We start from the raw sequence: 17,453 nt of genomic DNA, 5'->3' as shown, positions 1-17,453 counted from the left end.
CCTTCCCAAACCTTCTCTTCCCTTTTCAACCTATTGTTTGTGTATGTGCAACAGGCCAGGTTTCCAGCAACAGGAAGAGAACTGCAACTAAAGAAAAGATAATTCTGCGAATTGTTCACCAAAACATGATCTTCTGCGTCCCTTTTCTCCTAAATCCCATCCCTTTTGGGTTCTGTACCATCAACCTTTTGGTGACTCTCAGCCAGCCAAAGTCCAGTTATACAGCACCTGTTCTCCACAGAGCATCACCAAGGGATTACATGAATCAAAACACTAAAACTGCCGACGATTGGAAGTGTTGAGGTGCAAAAGTATGAGGATTTTAAGGGGAGTATTACTGTCATATTTAAAAGGTCCTGCACAGCTGTTGGGGACAGTGTCCTGCTCGCTGAGGAGCCCAGGCAGGGCTGGAGCTGAGCTACCTCTCTCATTTGGCACTGAAGGCAGGTATTACCTCGCCCTGGGGCAGGGGGAGATCTCTTACATTCTTCCACAGAAAGGAAAACATAAACTTTCTCCCCTCCCCAAAAAAAAAAACCCCAAAACAATTCTGAAGTTATCTGGAATGTAAAATGATGAAGTGAGGGCGAAGATCTTCACAAGCCTTCCCAGAGAAGGAATGACCCTTGCCACACCAAAGGCTGGTGCCAGAGCCCCTGGGGGGACAGGAGCTGAGCTGACACAGTCCAGCCTTGTGCTGGCTGCAGAGGGGAGAATGGGGTCCTGGCCTGGGACACCCAGGGGAGCAATGGCTTCTGAGCCCTGAGAGGATGAAGCCCCAAGAAGCCTGGTCTGATCTCAGAGCCAGCCCTGCCTGAGCAGGGGGTCAGGCTGGAGACAGCCCGAGGTCCCTTCAACCTGAATTATTTTCTGGTTCTCCAAGTCCTGAAAGCAGCAGACTAGAACTGCATTGATTGTATGTGAAAACAACAACTAAGAGCATCTAAAGGCTGCCTCGGAGGGGATGCAAGAGCTGTAGGGCACAAAAGGCTACAAGGGCACAGCCAGCCCTCTTTGGAAGGGCTTTGATTTTGCAAAATCAGCTCCCAAGTAGGAATCTCTCTGAAAACTGGAGGTCTGAGGGGACATGAAAAGCAATAGCAACAGCCTTCTCCTCCTCTGCCCCGCACTTTTCAGGGTCACTGTGCCAGGAGGACATGTCGAGGCAGAGCCCTGATCCCACAGAAAGCAGGGACAGAAACTCCAGTGCTCTCATCACTGCCTGACAGCAGCTACACCGCAGCACTGGAAGACAATATCAGGTATTTTAAAAGAAAATAAGGAATGGTCAGGCTTTAACTACAGTGATGGCTTAAGGTATTTTTACATAATTATTTTTCGTAACAATAAATAAGCACAGAGAAGTGAAAAATCACATTTTTTATGGCAAGCCGAGACCCATCCTGGCTCACTACTCATCTCATTATCTACTAAAATTTCTAGCTTGATTATCTGTTGTGAAGAGGAAGTGAAACACTTCCATTTCCTATTTAAAATACAGGCAAAATACTTAAAATCATCAGGACTGTATCATGTGAGAGCTGTTTGCATAAAATCTGAGCAAATAAACAAGGTCCTCAAAATGAAAGAACTCAAACTGAAGCAATACAGAAAAATAAACCACTATTGCATTAATTCAACCTAGAACAGCTCTTTCCTATGTTTTTCCCCTCAGTGAAAGACAAAATTCAGCTGAGAGATGGTGTTGAGCTGGAGGTAACAGGCTGTATCACAGCTCTCAGAACTCCAGACACCTTCACTAGTGGGTGTCTCTCTGTAATAAATGAATGGAATATCACATCTTACAGAGCCTGTAAGCTGTCTGGGTACAGTAATTATCTTTCCTAAACAGCACTGGATACAGTGGGGCCTTATGTTCCTACAGGTCTTGAAGAATTATAAGTGAGGATAAAGGGGCAGGAAATTGGGCCCATCTCCTACTGCTGGAGGCAGCAGAAAAGGGGGAGAAGGGGCTGAAGGGCAACTAGGTTGGATGTGATCTATCCCCTTCCTGCTGATTAAAGTGAAAGACCTCAGCAGACAATTTGCTGGACCCATTCAGTCTATTTTGGTTGTTTGGAAAAGTTTGTGGCTAAAAAGCATTCAAAACCAAACCAAAGCAAAACAACTTCAGACAACTCAGTTTTTTGGTTGGCTGTTTTTTTTAATTTTCCTATATGTCTGTGTGGGACAACTTTCCATCATCCTCAAAAGACTTTCAAGTGACTGTTAGAAAAGAGGAACAGGCCTCCCACCCTTATAACAAAAATATGAATGCTTAGCTCTTAACAATATCCAATACAGAATCACAGGAACAACCAGTGAATATTAATAGAATCATAGAATCAATGAATGGTTTGGGTGTGAAGGGACCTTAAAGACCATCTTGTTCCACCCCCTGCCACGGGCAGGGACACCTTCCACCAGCCCAGGTTGCTCCAAGCCCTTTCCAGTCTGGCCTTGGACACTCCCAGGGATGGGGCATTGACAGCTTCACCTGTGCCAGGGCCTCACCACCCTCACAGCCAAGAAATTGTTCCTAATATCTCATCTAAACCTACTCTCTTTCAGTTTAAAGCCAACAGAGCTTTACTCCAAAAAAATACCCTGTGCCCAAGGTGAAAGACCTTGGTTATTAAGGTTTTACCTTCTGCACACATAAACCTGGCATCATTGTGCCCAACTTGAAAAAATAATTTGCTTAATGCCATCACAGGAGTTAAGCATGTCAGCTCCACACACTGAATTTCTGAACACCAGCCATAATGACAGGAAACACTTCATTGGAAGTTGCATCTTCCAGTTACCTCAGCCTGGTAAAACCTGCAGAATTCTTTAATTTCTAGGGGTAGCCACATAAGTAAATATTGGCATTTTCAAAAGCTGCCAACAATCCTAATTTTTAGACGCTCGGTCTTTGTCACAAACCAGAAACCCTCAGTCTTAAATTTGATATTTTGGGCCTCTTCCTTAAAGCTGAGATGCTCTGTATCACTAATCCCATCAGAAAGTCTCTGCAAGACACACTGTGAATGCTCAAGGCTCCACATGTAAACAACTGTGTGATCAACAAGGATTTTGGAACAAACAAATCCTTGTCACTCTCAGTGGCCCTTCAGAAGTGGTTAGTGCTTCTCTCTTCCTGCCAGGCCCTGGTAACATCACTTTTAGCCTTTTGTCTTTCAGATTTTGCAGTTTTAACATGGGGCTAATGCTGAGGGCCACCCACCACTGGGTTTCTCTGAATAACCTGTACAGTGCAGGTAAAACCCTTGGATGAAAGATGGATACTACTGTAAGCAGCAAGAGTGTTGTGGTTGTGCTGGGGGGTGCACACAGTTTGGGGTTTTTTTGTGGTTTTTGGTTTTCTTTTGTAAGAAGCTTCTTCTGGAGAGAACCCAACACAACCCTCTGCTGCATCCCACCTCCCCCAGATCTGGCCCATTTGCCTGGGGAAAAGGTGTTGTGCTGTCCGAGTGTGACAGCACAACACACAGATTGAAAACCCCTCAAACCAGGGCTCGCAGTCACTCTTAAGTTCCTGTACTTTGTTACTTAAAGCATGACAGGATAATGAGGTTTAATCACATTTGACATTTAGCTTACTGTACTGAGGTACAGTAAGTACACCTAAATCACCTCTTTGGCCAACACTGGCTTTGATGTTCCCATGGGAGACAGTTATTGTTGTCTTCAAAGGTTAAAGCCCTGACTAACTCCATAGGTAGAATGACAGGAGCTCAGGGATGAAGCAGGAAAGTCTCTGGAGTGATCACCTACATGAACAGAATTCCTTCCACCCAACTTATCATGACTGTAACATGTAACTTGCAAATATATCCTCTATTTGAAAAGATTTCCTGGGGAAGGGAGAGCTTTCCTACTTTGCAGACACCAGTGTTGCAGTGTTTTTGCAGAGTACATATTAAAATGCATTAAGACATAACTAGGGTTGTCTCTATGTTATGCTGCTATTCTTAAGCTGTTATGTTACTAAGCCACATTGGCATTTTTCAACTTTCCTTTGATGTTCCCTCTATTATCTTTTTATAGCATAATCACACATTTTGGTATGTTGAAGATCAAAGGGAAGCTGGAGCTTCTAAGGCTAAGCCTGGATATGGGGCCTGTAACTAACTGAATTCATTATATTTAATAATATTCTCTAAGGAATGGCAGGGTGAAGTCATATGAAATAACAAACACGAAGGTAAATAGTGAAAAACTACTGGACTAAGTTTAATGGCAGTTTTGTTTTATGCTTCTTTTAAGCTCCTGCACCAACTCTGTCACCCTCCACTACAGCCTGACACTTAGGCCTGGCTACCTGGCTGTGACAGCTCTTAATACTCCAGCTTCTTCACTGTAACAGCTCTCTCACCTGAAGTTATAAAACTTTGAATAGGCTGTGATATTCCTACAAAGTAAGAGCAACTGGTCTGCATTTGATAAACAAATCGAGGCACTTAAAATAAAAACATTCTCAAAGTAGACAGGTGTACATAAGAAGAAAACAGGTCTTTAAAAAGAACTTAATTCCTTTAGGCTCCTTGGAACTCCTATGTCAAAAATACTCATCTCCTGGCAGGCTTGGTAAGATTAAAATTAGTTCTAGATGGCATCACCAGAAGGCTATAACACACAGCTGAATGGCAGTCAAAAAGGTGTAAAATTCTCTTCTATTTTAGAAAGGACAGAGAGATGTATTCTAACTCGGTCCTTGTAGCTGAATGCTTACTGATGAGTGAAAGTGCAACCATATCAATTACCTAAGCACTGGCTTTCAGAAAATAGTCCCTGAATTACACAGCCAGATGTCATTAAGGGCTTGCTTTTCACACTTACAAATGTGGAAGTTAATCGGAATAAACTTGTAAAGTGTGTTAATTGAACAGTGAAGCCTCTGTGCAGACAGGATTGCTGAGGACAGCAGCCTTCCCCCGGCTACAGGTTTCCTGGGGTGTAATTCAAGCAGGGGAAGGAGTTACTCACTCCTGTAGCTGAAGTGCAGTGACCAATTTGATGCAACTGCTTCCACTGTTCCAGGGGGAAATGAGAGAGGTCAGTGTTAATCAGCTTCACTGCAGCCTGAGGGAACTTGTCTCACTCCCCATGGAAGGGGCTGGAAACCCTTGTGCTGTCAGGTCTTGCAATTCAACAGTAGGGCCAATAGGGCCAAGAAAGGGAGGTGCAGACGAGGCAGCTCTTCCAGGGCCTGTCCAAAAGTAAAAACTGTAGACAAATTAGGAAATCACTGCCCCCTGTTTCTGCAGGTTCCTGGACTGCAGCATCTCTGGAAGCAAGACATGAAAATGGGGCAGAAATGGTTTGCTCTTGAACCTGAAACAACTTGGAATGGTTTCATGGCTGGGAGCTTCATGCCAGCTGGGAATAGGTAATTTCTTAAATGATCTCCACTTCACTGCAAGAGAATATCTGACTAATGTGCAAGTGATTTAGGATGTCAACACAACCAAATTAACACTATTCTGAATTTAAGTAAGAATTCACCAAAGAGCTTAATGTGGTTTTGCCAGCCCACTTTAAATAACACTTCTCAGCTTAACTTCCTAAAAGTCTTTTTACAACCAAGCCCAGATCTGAAAATAACTCTGCCCTTTTTCCATTGGCATTTCACAGATCAGGAATCACCTACACTTGCAGCCAGAGGGAACTGGGGCTCCCAAGTGCTTGACAGAGGGGTACCCACACTATAGGCAGCAGCTGAAGACCATCCTGGAAGTACTGGGAAATCCACGTGGAACTCAGCCAGGACCCAGGAGCTAACTATTAGTAACCAAACTAAAGAACCAAAAGCCATCAAAAAATCCAGCACCTGAGAGATGCCACTTGCAGAAGAGAGTTTGTGCTGATCTCTACCTGTGAGTAACCGAAATTCTTGGTAATTCCTGGAGAGAAGATTAAAAATTCCTGAAACTTTGGCACTATTCTGTTAACATGAATTTTTTTCATAAGCCCCATAACCAATTACAAAGACTATACTGAGCTAGCTTTTAGAAATTGCAGTTTATAGGAGAGGCAAAAAAAAAGTTTCTTTTTTCTTTTATTACATCAATTACACAAGATAAATCCTTATCTCACATGGATATGACACATGCAACTTTTTTCTTGAGTTTTCTTGAGAAAGCCCTTGAGTGCTTTCTAATACCCCAACACACTTGGTCCTTCCTCAACAGGAAGCTTTGAGATTCAGTGTACAAATCCACACAGAGTAACCAGCAAATCAGCTTAAATCCCAAGGGTGAAACTCATCTCACCCAACATTTGCTGCTCTGGCTGTGACACAACAACCAGATGACCAGGTAGGAAATCACACACTCTGAGGGGTGAATTTGGCCACCCTGAGTCCTGTTTTAAGTGTTATGGTGCTTAGAAAACATGAGAAATCCATGTGGAGAATGACCTGGGGACTCAGACCTGCCTGGCACTGATGCCAAACACCTCAACACCTTTTCCCAGCTTCTGTGTTTATCAAAATCCAAACAATGGATCTGGGGGGTTTATTTTTAGAGTGCTGTTCAATTAATTTTGGTTCTCTTGATAGACAACAGAGTCTTGCAGCTCTGCATTAAGCATACTCATTTTTTATCTCTAGTTATTGTACAATAATTTAACTTTATTGAAGTGAGGGTTTAAGTCCCCAAGGCAAATTGAAGTGCTGAGCCTGGGTATTCCAGTGTAACAAGAGTCCTTGTTCCTGTATTAGTGCCAAACTTCCCTGAAACACTAACTTTCCCCCCAGAAGCTCTTTTGCAATGTGTAAAACATCACTATTTAAAACTATACTTTTTGAAACATGCAAAAGTTCCACAGTTTTCCACAGAATATCTGTTTCTCTTAAAAGATTTGCCGTTGTTTAAATGATTTCTCAGCACTGTTATTTTGTTTGGAAAATTCCCAAGCAATTCTCTCTGTATGATAATGATGTCTTACCTATTTGGTAAGATTGTGAATCAGTACAAAGTTTATTTTCTCTAGTGAATATTCCAAACTGTCATTACACTTCACCTATGTTCCAGTCAAGAGAGAGAATTTAATTAATTACTTTTCATCCAGAAAGAAACATATAAACCCCTAGTATATAAAGCCCTAAACATTTGCAAAGCCCAAATGCAATTGGCTGTGTCTGAGGATCACAAGCTCAATGCTAAAAATTACTCTTTCTCCAAAAAGGCAGTAATGTGAAACTTGACTTCCTCTAAAGATTTTCAACTTTACAGACTGGATGTGGAACAAGACCCGAAATTTTATTCTAAGGCTTTGAAAAAGAATGTAGACTTATACCCTTCCTCAAAGGGAACTCGGATTTTAACAGGTTTTGTAAAGGATTGCAAAACACTAAAAGTTTCCTGTGTTGGCAGCAAAGCCTGTCTAAGAACATGGAGTAGAAAATAATAATAAAGTCTAATACAACCTTCAGTTGTACATAGGGCTTTAAGGATGTGATAAAGAAGACATGGTATTTTGTGTGCCACATTCAGAATGACACAGCCCCACAGTGAGGTCTGGGAGTGCTGATGTGATACACAAGTCAAACCTCTGTGGTTTCTCAGTTCTGTGTGATTAGTGAAGCACTGGGTCACCCTGTTGCACACAGGTATGATGTAAAATGCAATATGGCATTTCTGTTATTATGCCTAAGTGGGGAAAAAAAGGTACAATAAGGCAAAGAATGTGCCATCCTCCAAAGTAAAGGGAAATGCTACCGACAGCAGAATATTGCTTTGTTTGTTCTTGTGGCACAAACAGTCCTCAGGCACCTCCTAAACAGGCTGGAAATCAACCAGAGAAGAAAACTAGGTTGTTGGGGTTTTTTGTTTTTTTTTTTTTTGGTGAGGATTTCGAAGTCACTTCTGACATATCAGTCAAAGCACCACAATCCAATCCCAGCAGATTATTATAAATCCAGAGGGTGATTTTTTCAAAGCTGCCAATGGGATTTAGATGCACAACCCTAATTTATTTAAGAGGAGCTGTAATTCCAGGGCTGGACTTTGAAAGCAGAGTTATAAATATCCATACCTACGTGTCTGAAGACACAACCAAAGGCAAGGGAGGATTGTTTTGACAAAAACATTGAAGACAAGAACAACAAACCTATAGGGAACAATAAGTGTAATGGATTACTGATAATGTCAGAAATGTCTAGATGGCTCCAGCTAGAGAGACCTACTCCAGACTTGTTTACACTGCAACAAAGCAATACATAATGCATTGGGCATTTGGGTTTTGCTGTTTGTGAAAGAAACTCGAGCCATTCTGTGTTTTACTTGCATCTCATAGTATCACTGGGGGTAACCATTAAGCTCATTTTACTTGTGAGTAGGTTGAGACATAAATCCAAGGTTACAGACAAAATCTCTGATTCAGCAAAGCACTTAAGCACATGCTTAGCTGTAAACACATGTACCATCCCATAAAAGTAAAGATAATCATGTGCTTAAGTGCTTTGCTGAATCAGGGCCAAAGACAATAGCAGAGCCAGGAGGAGAAGCCAGGCATCACTAAAACAACTAGACAACTTTCCCTGCAACATAATGTTATAAAAAGGAATAGATCATAAATGGGATGGTTATGACTTTTTAGAAAAGTTAAGAACAGCTGTCACAAGGTGGGGGGTAGGGACTGAGAATAAACAGGCATTTTAATATTGGTTTTCACAGCATCCTTAAGAAAGCAGAAAGTAATTTGCTCCCTATTTCATCTCATGCCACTCTTTCAAACCTGCTTCCTCACACAAGGAAAATCCCGGTGCATTACCCAGCCCTTCTGCTAATTGATTTTAGACCAATCATCGTTCATTACTGTATCTTTGACTAGTAAAATGACACAAGGAAGAGCAGACAGGTTAGTGAGAGCAGCAACAAGGTGCCAAGTAGGAAACACCAACACAGAATCACAGAATATGCTGAGTTGGAAGGGACCCACAAGGATCATGCAGTCCAACCCTCAGCCCTGCAAAGGACACTCCAACAATCCCACCCTGTCCCTGAGAGCATTGCCCAAACCCTCCCTGAGCTCTGGCAGCCCTGGGGCTGTGCCCACTGCCCTGGGGAGCCTGGTCAGTGCCCAACCAGCCTCTGGGGGAAGAACCTTTTGCTGAGATCCAACCTGAGCCTGCCCTGACACAGCTCCAGCCATTCCCTGGGTCCTGTCACTGGTCATGAGAGTGAAGAGCTCAGTCCCTGCCCCTCTGCTGCCCCTCGGGAGGATGTTGCAGACCCCAGTGAGGTCTCCCCTCAGTCTCCTCTTCTCCAGCTGAACACACCAAGTGCCCTCAGTGTCCTCACACGGCTTCCCCTCCAGACCATTCACCATCCTCGTTCCCTCCCTTGGACACTCTCTAATGGCTCAATCCCTTCCCTACATTGTGTCCCCTCAAACTGCCCCAATGTTGCAGGTGAGGCCGCCCCAGGGCAGAGCAGAGCGGGACAATCCCCTCCCTGATGCCCCCAGGACAGGGTTGGCCCTCCTGGCTGCCAGGGCACTGCTGACTCAGGGCCAGCTGGCACCCACCAGGACCCACAGGGCCCTTTCCTGTCACTGCTTTCCAGCCCCTCATTCCCAGTCCATAACACAGCCAGGGCTGCTCCGAACCAGGTACAGAATCTGCCCCTTGCCCTTGTTAAACTCACAATTGGTGATGGCTCATCTCTCTGGTTTGTTAAGGTCTCTCTGCAGGGCCTCTCTGTCCTCCAGGGAATCAACAGCTCTTCCCAATTCAGTGTTATCAGCAAACTCAGCATTCCTGAGTCCTGTGTCCAGGTCATTAATGAAGATGTTGAAGAGCACTAGGCCAAGGATGGAGCCCTGTGAAACCCCACTAGTAACTGTGCCAGCCTGATGTTACATTTTTCTCCTTGTGCTTTTTATTAGGTAGAAAACAATCGTTTCACTCAGTATTCATTCATGTTCAGAAGCAATCAACACAACACAAAGGATACAGGTAGTATTTTCAGCACATTAAAGGCCTGTCACAGAGAATTCAACCACCAGCCATGCTGGGATGCTCCATTTCACATCCCAGCCCACATCAGACTGCCCAATCCTTTCTGGAGAGTGTGTGTCCACCTGCTGCAGCCTCACACAAAGCAGCTCTGTACACCCAGATGGGCTCCAGGCACTGAGGGATGAAACTGGGGGTGCAGAAAGACCCGGTTTGTTCAAACAACCAGCTGTATGGTTTTAATAAATTTTCTGAACACATTTCAGAAACCTTACAGGACTTTTTGGGGTCATGTTTCTGCTCTGCATTTCTTTTAGATTGGAAACTGTCTTAAACTATCCAATTCAATGTTTCTCCTCTATAGCCCTGATTTGCAATTACTCTCTCCCTTCTCTGGAGCCAAAAGCACTGTTATCTAGATTCCCTGAGAGGAGCAGCAGGTATCACGGTGCAAACCACACATTTGGTTCACATTAACTTATCTCCCCCTTGCGCAGGATCATAAAAAGTTAATTGGAATATGCAGCTCCAACACACACCACAACGTGAGCTGGGCCAGCCAACACTAAAACCTCACCGTGTGGCAGCTCTGTTTGGAAACAACTTAAAACCTGTCAGATTTCATTCTGAGAAAGCAAAAAAAAAGGCAAATTAATTTAACCAATATCTTGTTTCTTCTGGCGTAACTTTGTAACTTCCTGCGGGACACACAACATCCCCCAAACCAAACTCTCTCTGTAGGCAGAGATGGCTGTGCTGCCTTTCCAGCTCTGCCCTGTGATAACAAAAAGATGAAATAGGTAAATCAGGGCTGCCAAAACTGGTCAGGAACATCCAGGCAGACTAGAGCTGACCTAGGAGGCTCCAGGGCTTTTCTCCAGCAGCAATCACTGGAGTCCAGAGCCCCTGAACAGCAGTGCTGTAAAGCAGATGTGCAGCCTGGAACTGGCTTTTTCAGTATCAATAAAGCAAACATCTGGGCTTAGATGATGTCCCACGGCCCAGTTTATGCAGTCATTGCCTTCTGGGTGTCCTAATGAACAGCTTCCTACTCTTCAAAATTATTTTTAATTAGTTTTGATTAAAGAATAAATTAATAATTAAACCCCCATCAGTGATAAAAGAATTTGAAGTGCTCATGAATCCTACAGTCTGGTGGTCAGAGCTCAAGCATACCTAAATCCATCCATCCATCCATCCATCCATCCATCCATGCATCCACCCATCCATCCCCCTGCAGTACACTCCTTACTAATCCTACTCCCAACCACGAGGCTTTCATGAGTCAGACCTGAGGGAAGCACTGTCCCCCCCTACACCTCCACCCCAGCAGTGAGTGGCCACCACCCCAGACAGCCCTTCAAGAGCAAGGCACCATCCAAGCAGCGACACAGCATCACAAATCAGGAAGAAAGGTGCTTTTGGAAGATCCTTTCCACAGCTCTTGGCACAGGTAGAGATTTAATGAGTTTGGTACTCAGACCTTCTAAATCAAAGCGTAAGGTCTGAGTCTTTGGTTTGTTTGTTTTCACAGGACTGAAAATGTTTTCCATGCCCTGTGTTGAGTTCTTTATGCACGCTGAGTTGTCATGTCAAGTGTCTCTACCCTCGTGGTGCCTCTGTGCAGGTACAACAGCCACACTCCTTTCCCTGGCTGTGCCTGTGAGATTGCCAAGTTCTTCAGAGGAACATCTTGCTCTGGCTGAGGAGATGCACAGCACTCACACAATGAAACAGACAGTGTTTGCAGTGCTACAGAAATATAAATACGCTGCACTAAACATAATTGAGCAAAAGGCATTTCAGTGATCTCAAGTTGAAAAAGCAATAGTAAGTAGAAACGTCCTGACAAAGAGAACTGGAGACACAAGAGATGGCTGTTCCACACTGCTTTATAGTCTGGATGGGTGAGTATTTGGGAACAGGCAGGTAAAGCAAGCATGCTCCTTCCTCCAGACACATGGAGCCAAGACACTGACTGAAGAGAGCAGCAGCACAAGGTCTGTGCACTCTGCAAATGGAGATGTTGATCTGCCCGGGAGGGGAGATGTGGTTTATGAAATTAGCCAGTGTGTTTTTATAGCAACTTCCAAAGGCATTTCCTCAAACTCCACTGTTATCTCTGAACACACAAGTGTAAATAACAATATCCATTATGTCAACGCTTCATTCAACACACAAAGATAACTTCTTCTCTCTTCCCAAGAGGAGGCAGCCTGATAGAAACTGAAAAGGCCATTAACAGCCACGACTACAGCAAGTGTGAATAATCTGATAACATCAGGTGAGCAGCCCAGAAAGGCAGATCATTAGACAGCCCTGCCCTGATCCTCCTTCGGAGTCCCAGCACCATCCACCTCTTACGTGGAGGATGGGACACGCTCATTTCGCTTTTATTGAGTCAAAAATAAGACAGTAATTGGATTGAGGCTTTCAGGGGAGAGGGAGGGAGATGGATCTTCTTAGACTCCCTAATGCCAATCTTCATGACCTGTCTGATCTCTGGGTAAATGCCACATATAGGTTAATCCTCCCAAATCCTCAGTATGACCTTGTCAAATCAAACTGTTCATCAGAGGCTACTAGATAAGAATAAACAAATGAACTCATGCTGCACCCCTCCCAGCTGTCACTTAGGGGTGCTTATAGACAAGGGCTCTTCAGTGGGCACCCTGCTGCAACAGCACTGACTGCAAAATGTGAGGAGTGAACAGACACATCTGCCTGCTTAACTGACACACTTGTGAGCACCCTGCATGTGCAAGATATACACACACACATTTCACTCTGTGTGCCCTGAGCTTTCTGTTTTCCCCTTGATTTTCCTAATTTAAAAGAATATTTATTTTTAAAAACATACATGCATCCAGATTAAAGAGTATCACAACATAATGCTGAGGAAGTGTGTTACAAGGACGTGCCTTAGACAGCAAATTGCTCCTTCCACACAAACCAATTAAAATGCAGCCGTGTCACAGCTGCCTCCCACAGACTCACTGCTCAGACAGAGCCTTCTGGGGCACAGCAGGTCACTTACCCCCTTTAACTCCAGGCCATCAGAAGAAGTCCTAATGTCTGCTCCACCTTTGCTGCTGTCTGTGCTTGGACTGCTGCCATTCATTTATTCCGTGTTGGCCTGCAGCCACCCAACAGATGGCAGTGACTTTTAGAGGGAGCAGGGTAATTCTGAACTAGTGACCCGAGAGGTGGAAGGTTTTGCAGCCCACTGCTTGCCCTCTGGCCCGAACATCTGTGAACTTGCCCTTTTCAAATGCACTCGGAACAGTGCTGCAGGCACTGAAAAATACACACACAGCATTACCAGTAAGGTTTAGTTCTCTCCCACTTCTCCCAGCCTTCAAAACACAGTACTATTATGTCCCACTATTATGTCCCACTCCAACTGCTCACCAAACCACATCTGATGTCAACACCCAAGGAGTACAATTTCGAAAGCCTGCTTGTCAGCTTGACTGTTAAAGCACCTTTGCAATTTCTGTCATGCTTCCTCTTCATGAACTGAGGAAGGTCTAGTCAAAATCTATTATTTTTCCCTCATGTCTTAGGAGACAGTTTATTGTAATGCATAAATCACTGCAGTTTGGGTTTGGTCTTTCTCTACTATAACCTTGTTTCATCTATATATGATTCTACCCAACAATTTTATTGTTCCTACAAGCCCGTCCTTGTTCAGATAGTGACTACAATTTAGTATATATTTTGAAGGTGAAAATTTGTGGGTACAAATACATTGCAAAGTACTTGAAGAGCCCAAAAGCCTCTGTGCACATATTTTTCCCCCTACATTTGATATCTCTCTTCATCCCTAAAAAAGCACATGTCCTCCTGCATGGCCTATCTGCTGTGATATTCTCTGTAGTTTGGGTTTGGTTTTTTTCCCTTTTTTTTCTTCTCTTGCAGGATATGTCAGATTTCAAAGGTCTTTGCTTTCATGCTTCCTCAAGACCATGTTTCCCAGCAGTTGGTCCTGAGGCCAAAAAGCAAAAGAAGTTGTGTTTTTTTCTGAACCATGGAGATCTCTCAAGGATCAGAGGAAGATCCACTCTTTCAGGAGCTGAACAAAGGAAAACAACCCTTTTGGTCCCAGGAAACTGTACACTGAATTTCTAAATTACACAGGGCTTTGATGACCCAGCTCAGAAAGCAGCTCGGCAGAGAGATGCTCCATGGAGTTAATCGAGTAACAGGACTGCAGAGCTTCTGCTGCAGTGAAGAGCAAACCCCTGAATGTGCCAAGAGAATGAGAGCAAAGGGAAGGAGCATTGGGATGAGAAAACAAACCTAACCAAAAAAACCCAACAAACCACCAAATCAAACACCAACAAATCTAACGTATTTGGCATCGTGTTTTGTGAAGCAGTAAAACAGGCATGTGGAAAAGGCTACAGTTTCTGCATAACTATCCCATCTGTAGAGTTTTCCAGCTCCATCATTAATCACTGGGTCTCTCCTCCGCAGGACTCATAACAAACCCCAGCCGCCAAATCCCAGCGTAAATCCCACGATCGGCCCCGGAGTGTGAAACAGGCAGTTGACTTTAGGATTGTTCTTTACGTTCAGAAACATGAATAAATCACACACCATCAAGTTTATCATTTTTTCTCCTTAGAGAAATGTGAAATATTACAGATCATCTTCACTACATCAGTTTCTTCACAGTCCATTAGCAGGCAAGGTCTATTTTTCATATAATTTACCAAACCACTGGTCTAATTTCTCTTATTTCTTTTGGAGTGGGAAACGTATACAGAGTATGTTCTCCTGTTACACATCACCCACAACCAACCTTCCTGTCTTTCATTCCAGGGTTACAAAAAGCTGTTGGAGTTGGCTGGCAGCTCAAGGTGGTCCAGATCTGGGGTTTCTTTACATGGGCGCTATGAAGAAAAGCTGACTATCAGAAATGGAACCTATCATCAAATAACTTAGAGATGTCTCAAGTTGGATGGTCAGAAAAATACCTATCCCAAAGCACTAACCAGCTCTGAAGGGTTGGCAGGTTTTGTGGGGTGTGTGGTAAGAGAGGAACATTACCAGTGGTTTTCTGAAATGGTGCTGTGCCCTCACGATCTTACTCCACAGAGAAACAGATTCCCCACACTGGCACCCTGCAAAGAAACTCACAAACCCAACAAAAAAACACCCCAAAACCACGACCACCAAAACCACCACAGACCAGGAAACAGGCTCAAAACCCCCAAGAACTCCTGTCTCAGTTTCAAAAATCACCTCAGGTAGTTGGTTGCCCCAACAAACACACAGAGGGTACAATGGTCCCTTTGAGCCCCTCCATGTCCAATACAGGTCTGGGAAGCAGAACAGAGCACGTCCCACTGCCACGCTGGAACTGCCCTGAGCACACACAAAGGACTTCAGACCACAAGGCCACCAGTTTGGTACTTTCACCAGGACCATAAGATCAATTATTATAAGGAAAAAAAAAAAGTAGTGGAAGTTAAGGTGAAATTGGTGCAGTCTTTCCTTACAACAAAACTCTCTTATTAAACACTCTCTGCCAAAGTTGGATGGGATGTCCCTTGCTCAGAATAGGACAGAGAGAAAGAGGTGAAACTGCAGCCAAAATAACAGGAGTCAAGAGACAAAGGCCTCATCTTTTCCCACTGCAGCTCTGTAAGGGAGAAAAATTACAAAAATCTGCAGTGTGTCAACCTCCCTCCCTTTTTTTTTTTCACTCCCCAAATATTCAGTTTCCCCAGAGAAGCAAGGAGAGAAGCGGACAGGATTTCACACTGAACCACTGCAATAACTGCCACAACTTCTTCCCTACCAGCTGAAGGGTGAACGGTGGGAATCCAAACTCGGGCAAGGGGAAGGAGGTGACATTCACTTTTCCAGTATCTGCCTGTTGCCTGCAAGAAAGGCCGGGCTGGAGAATGGCTTTGAAAGAGCTGCGGGTGGAGGAAACCCTCAGATGTCATGAGTGCAGTAAGAAATGCTACTCGTGAAAAACAAATTCTTAAAGCAGTTGCTGGGCTTGGATGCTGAAATAACAAATGTATATGTAAAATATGAAGCCCCAACCTTCAGAATTTTCTACTTCATAGAGCCAAACCAAGACCCAGCTCCAAGTGTAGACAAAGAAAACTATAATGGTAAATTGGGAATGTTTTTTCTGCCTCACTTGCATGGGCCGGACAAATCAAGTTGGCAGCTGCCTGCTCCTGGAGGGCCTGGTGTGCTCATGTTGGTGAAGCCTTGCATCAACTACAAAAGAAAAGATCTGTTGCTGTTCTTCTCAGGGCTTCTACTGCTAATAAACTGCAAATCTCCGTTTCTCTCCTCCTCCGTTCACACTGATCTCCAAGGGCATTTTCACAGGTGGATCTTGGTGGCAGTCATGCATGCTCAAAACACCAGAGAGAGTATTGGCTGCTTCCAACCTCTAAATGTGACCAGTCACGCTGGATCGGGGACCAAGGGGCCCTCCTGTTCCTCTGGGGTTTAATCCACTTCAATGGGATTTGCCAAAGCAGCAGAGCACCACAGTAAAATAAAATACAGGAGGGCAGTGCCCTGCATTAAAACATCACCTGTCCAGTGACTGCTCAGGGTCAGGTGGGGTTGTAGTAACCTGAGTTATTTCTCAGGATTTTTTTGCTCATAATTTCTGACTCCCCTGAACTGGTGACTCTCAAAATCGCTTAGTAGCACAAGTCTTTTGTTCCTTTTTTTGCACAGGAACAACCACAATATAACATAAAACATTTATTCCAGAGTCAAACACGTATTCAAAACATTAGCTCCAGCAAAAGAAACAATCAGACACAAGAGCTTTCTGCTCCATTCCCAACAGAACACTTAGTAAGAAGAGAATGACTTTATCAACAAGCAGTAAAAACCTTAGTTTCCCATGTCTGAAAGAGATTTCATTAAATGCTTCCCTTGACTAGGTGCAGATCATTATATTTCTCATAGACTGTAAGCAATGTGAGCCTGTGAGTGCACCGTGAGGCCTGAGCCCTGATTGACAGCTCTAGGAATTACAATAAATACTGCAGGAACATAAGCAATGCTTCCACAAGAGCCCACTGCCAAACCAAGTGCTTCCTTACAGAAAAAAAACAACAAAAAAAAATAAACCTGGTAAAGCTCCATTTAATGCTGTTTCTCAGAGAAGAGTTGTAAGAAAAATACTCATCATGCACAGACACTTCCCATTTCCCCAGCCCTGCAGAGTTCAGTGTCCGTCTCACAGCCGCCTGACCCAAGGACACGCTCCCCGTCCTCTGGGGCTTCTCACCTTCCCAGCTCCTGCCCACGACAGCCAGGATGCCACAATGGGAGGCCCCTTCCAACTGGGCCAACCCTGGGAGCTGTGCTTCCCCCTGCCAGCCCAGCCCAGCCCAGCCCAGCCCTCTCCTGTTCCACACACCTGCCAAATCCCTCCTTGCTGGGGCGATGGGAAGCTGCCCTGCCCGCCTTGTCTCCAAGGGTTTGCCTGTAT

At 44.2% G+C, this 17,453-nt stretch overlaps 1 protein-coding gene across 2 annotated transcripts in view; it reads right to left on the bottom strand.

Annotated features, from left to right (window-relative positions):
• The window catches only part of LOC113978231 (autism susceptibility gene 2 protein-like), a 397,184-nt gene that overhangs the window by 5,052 nt on the left and 374,679 nt on the right, over nt 1-17,453 (bottom strand). Inside the window, exon 5 of one of the 2 annotated variants that reach the window (XM_027705000.1) lies at nt 13,047-13,264. The exons of the other annotated variant lie outside the window; for it this stretch is intronic. Within the exon in view, the coding sequence (XP_027560801.1) occupies nt 13,235-13,264 (30 nt within the window). The 3' untranslated portion in view covers nt 13,047-13,234. Of the gene's footprint in view, nt 1-13,046; nt 13,265-17,453 lie in introns of those variants that run through there. 2 annotated transcript variants of the gene reach the window in all.

Source organism: Neopelma chrysocephalum, unplaced genomic scaffold (assembly GCF_003984885.1).
Source record: "Neopelma chrysocephalum unplaced genomic scaffold, ASM398488v2 Primary Assembly neopelma1_299, whole genome shotgun sequence".
Lineage (NCBI taxonomy): Eukaryota > Metazoa > Chordata > Aves > Passeriformes > Pipridae > Neopelma > Neopelma chrysocephalum.
The sequence above is the reverse complement of the archived record's forward strand: the minus strand, read 5'-3'. Positions and strand labels throughout refer to the sequence as shown.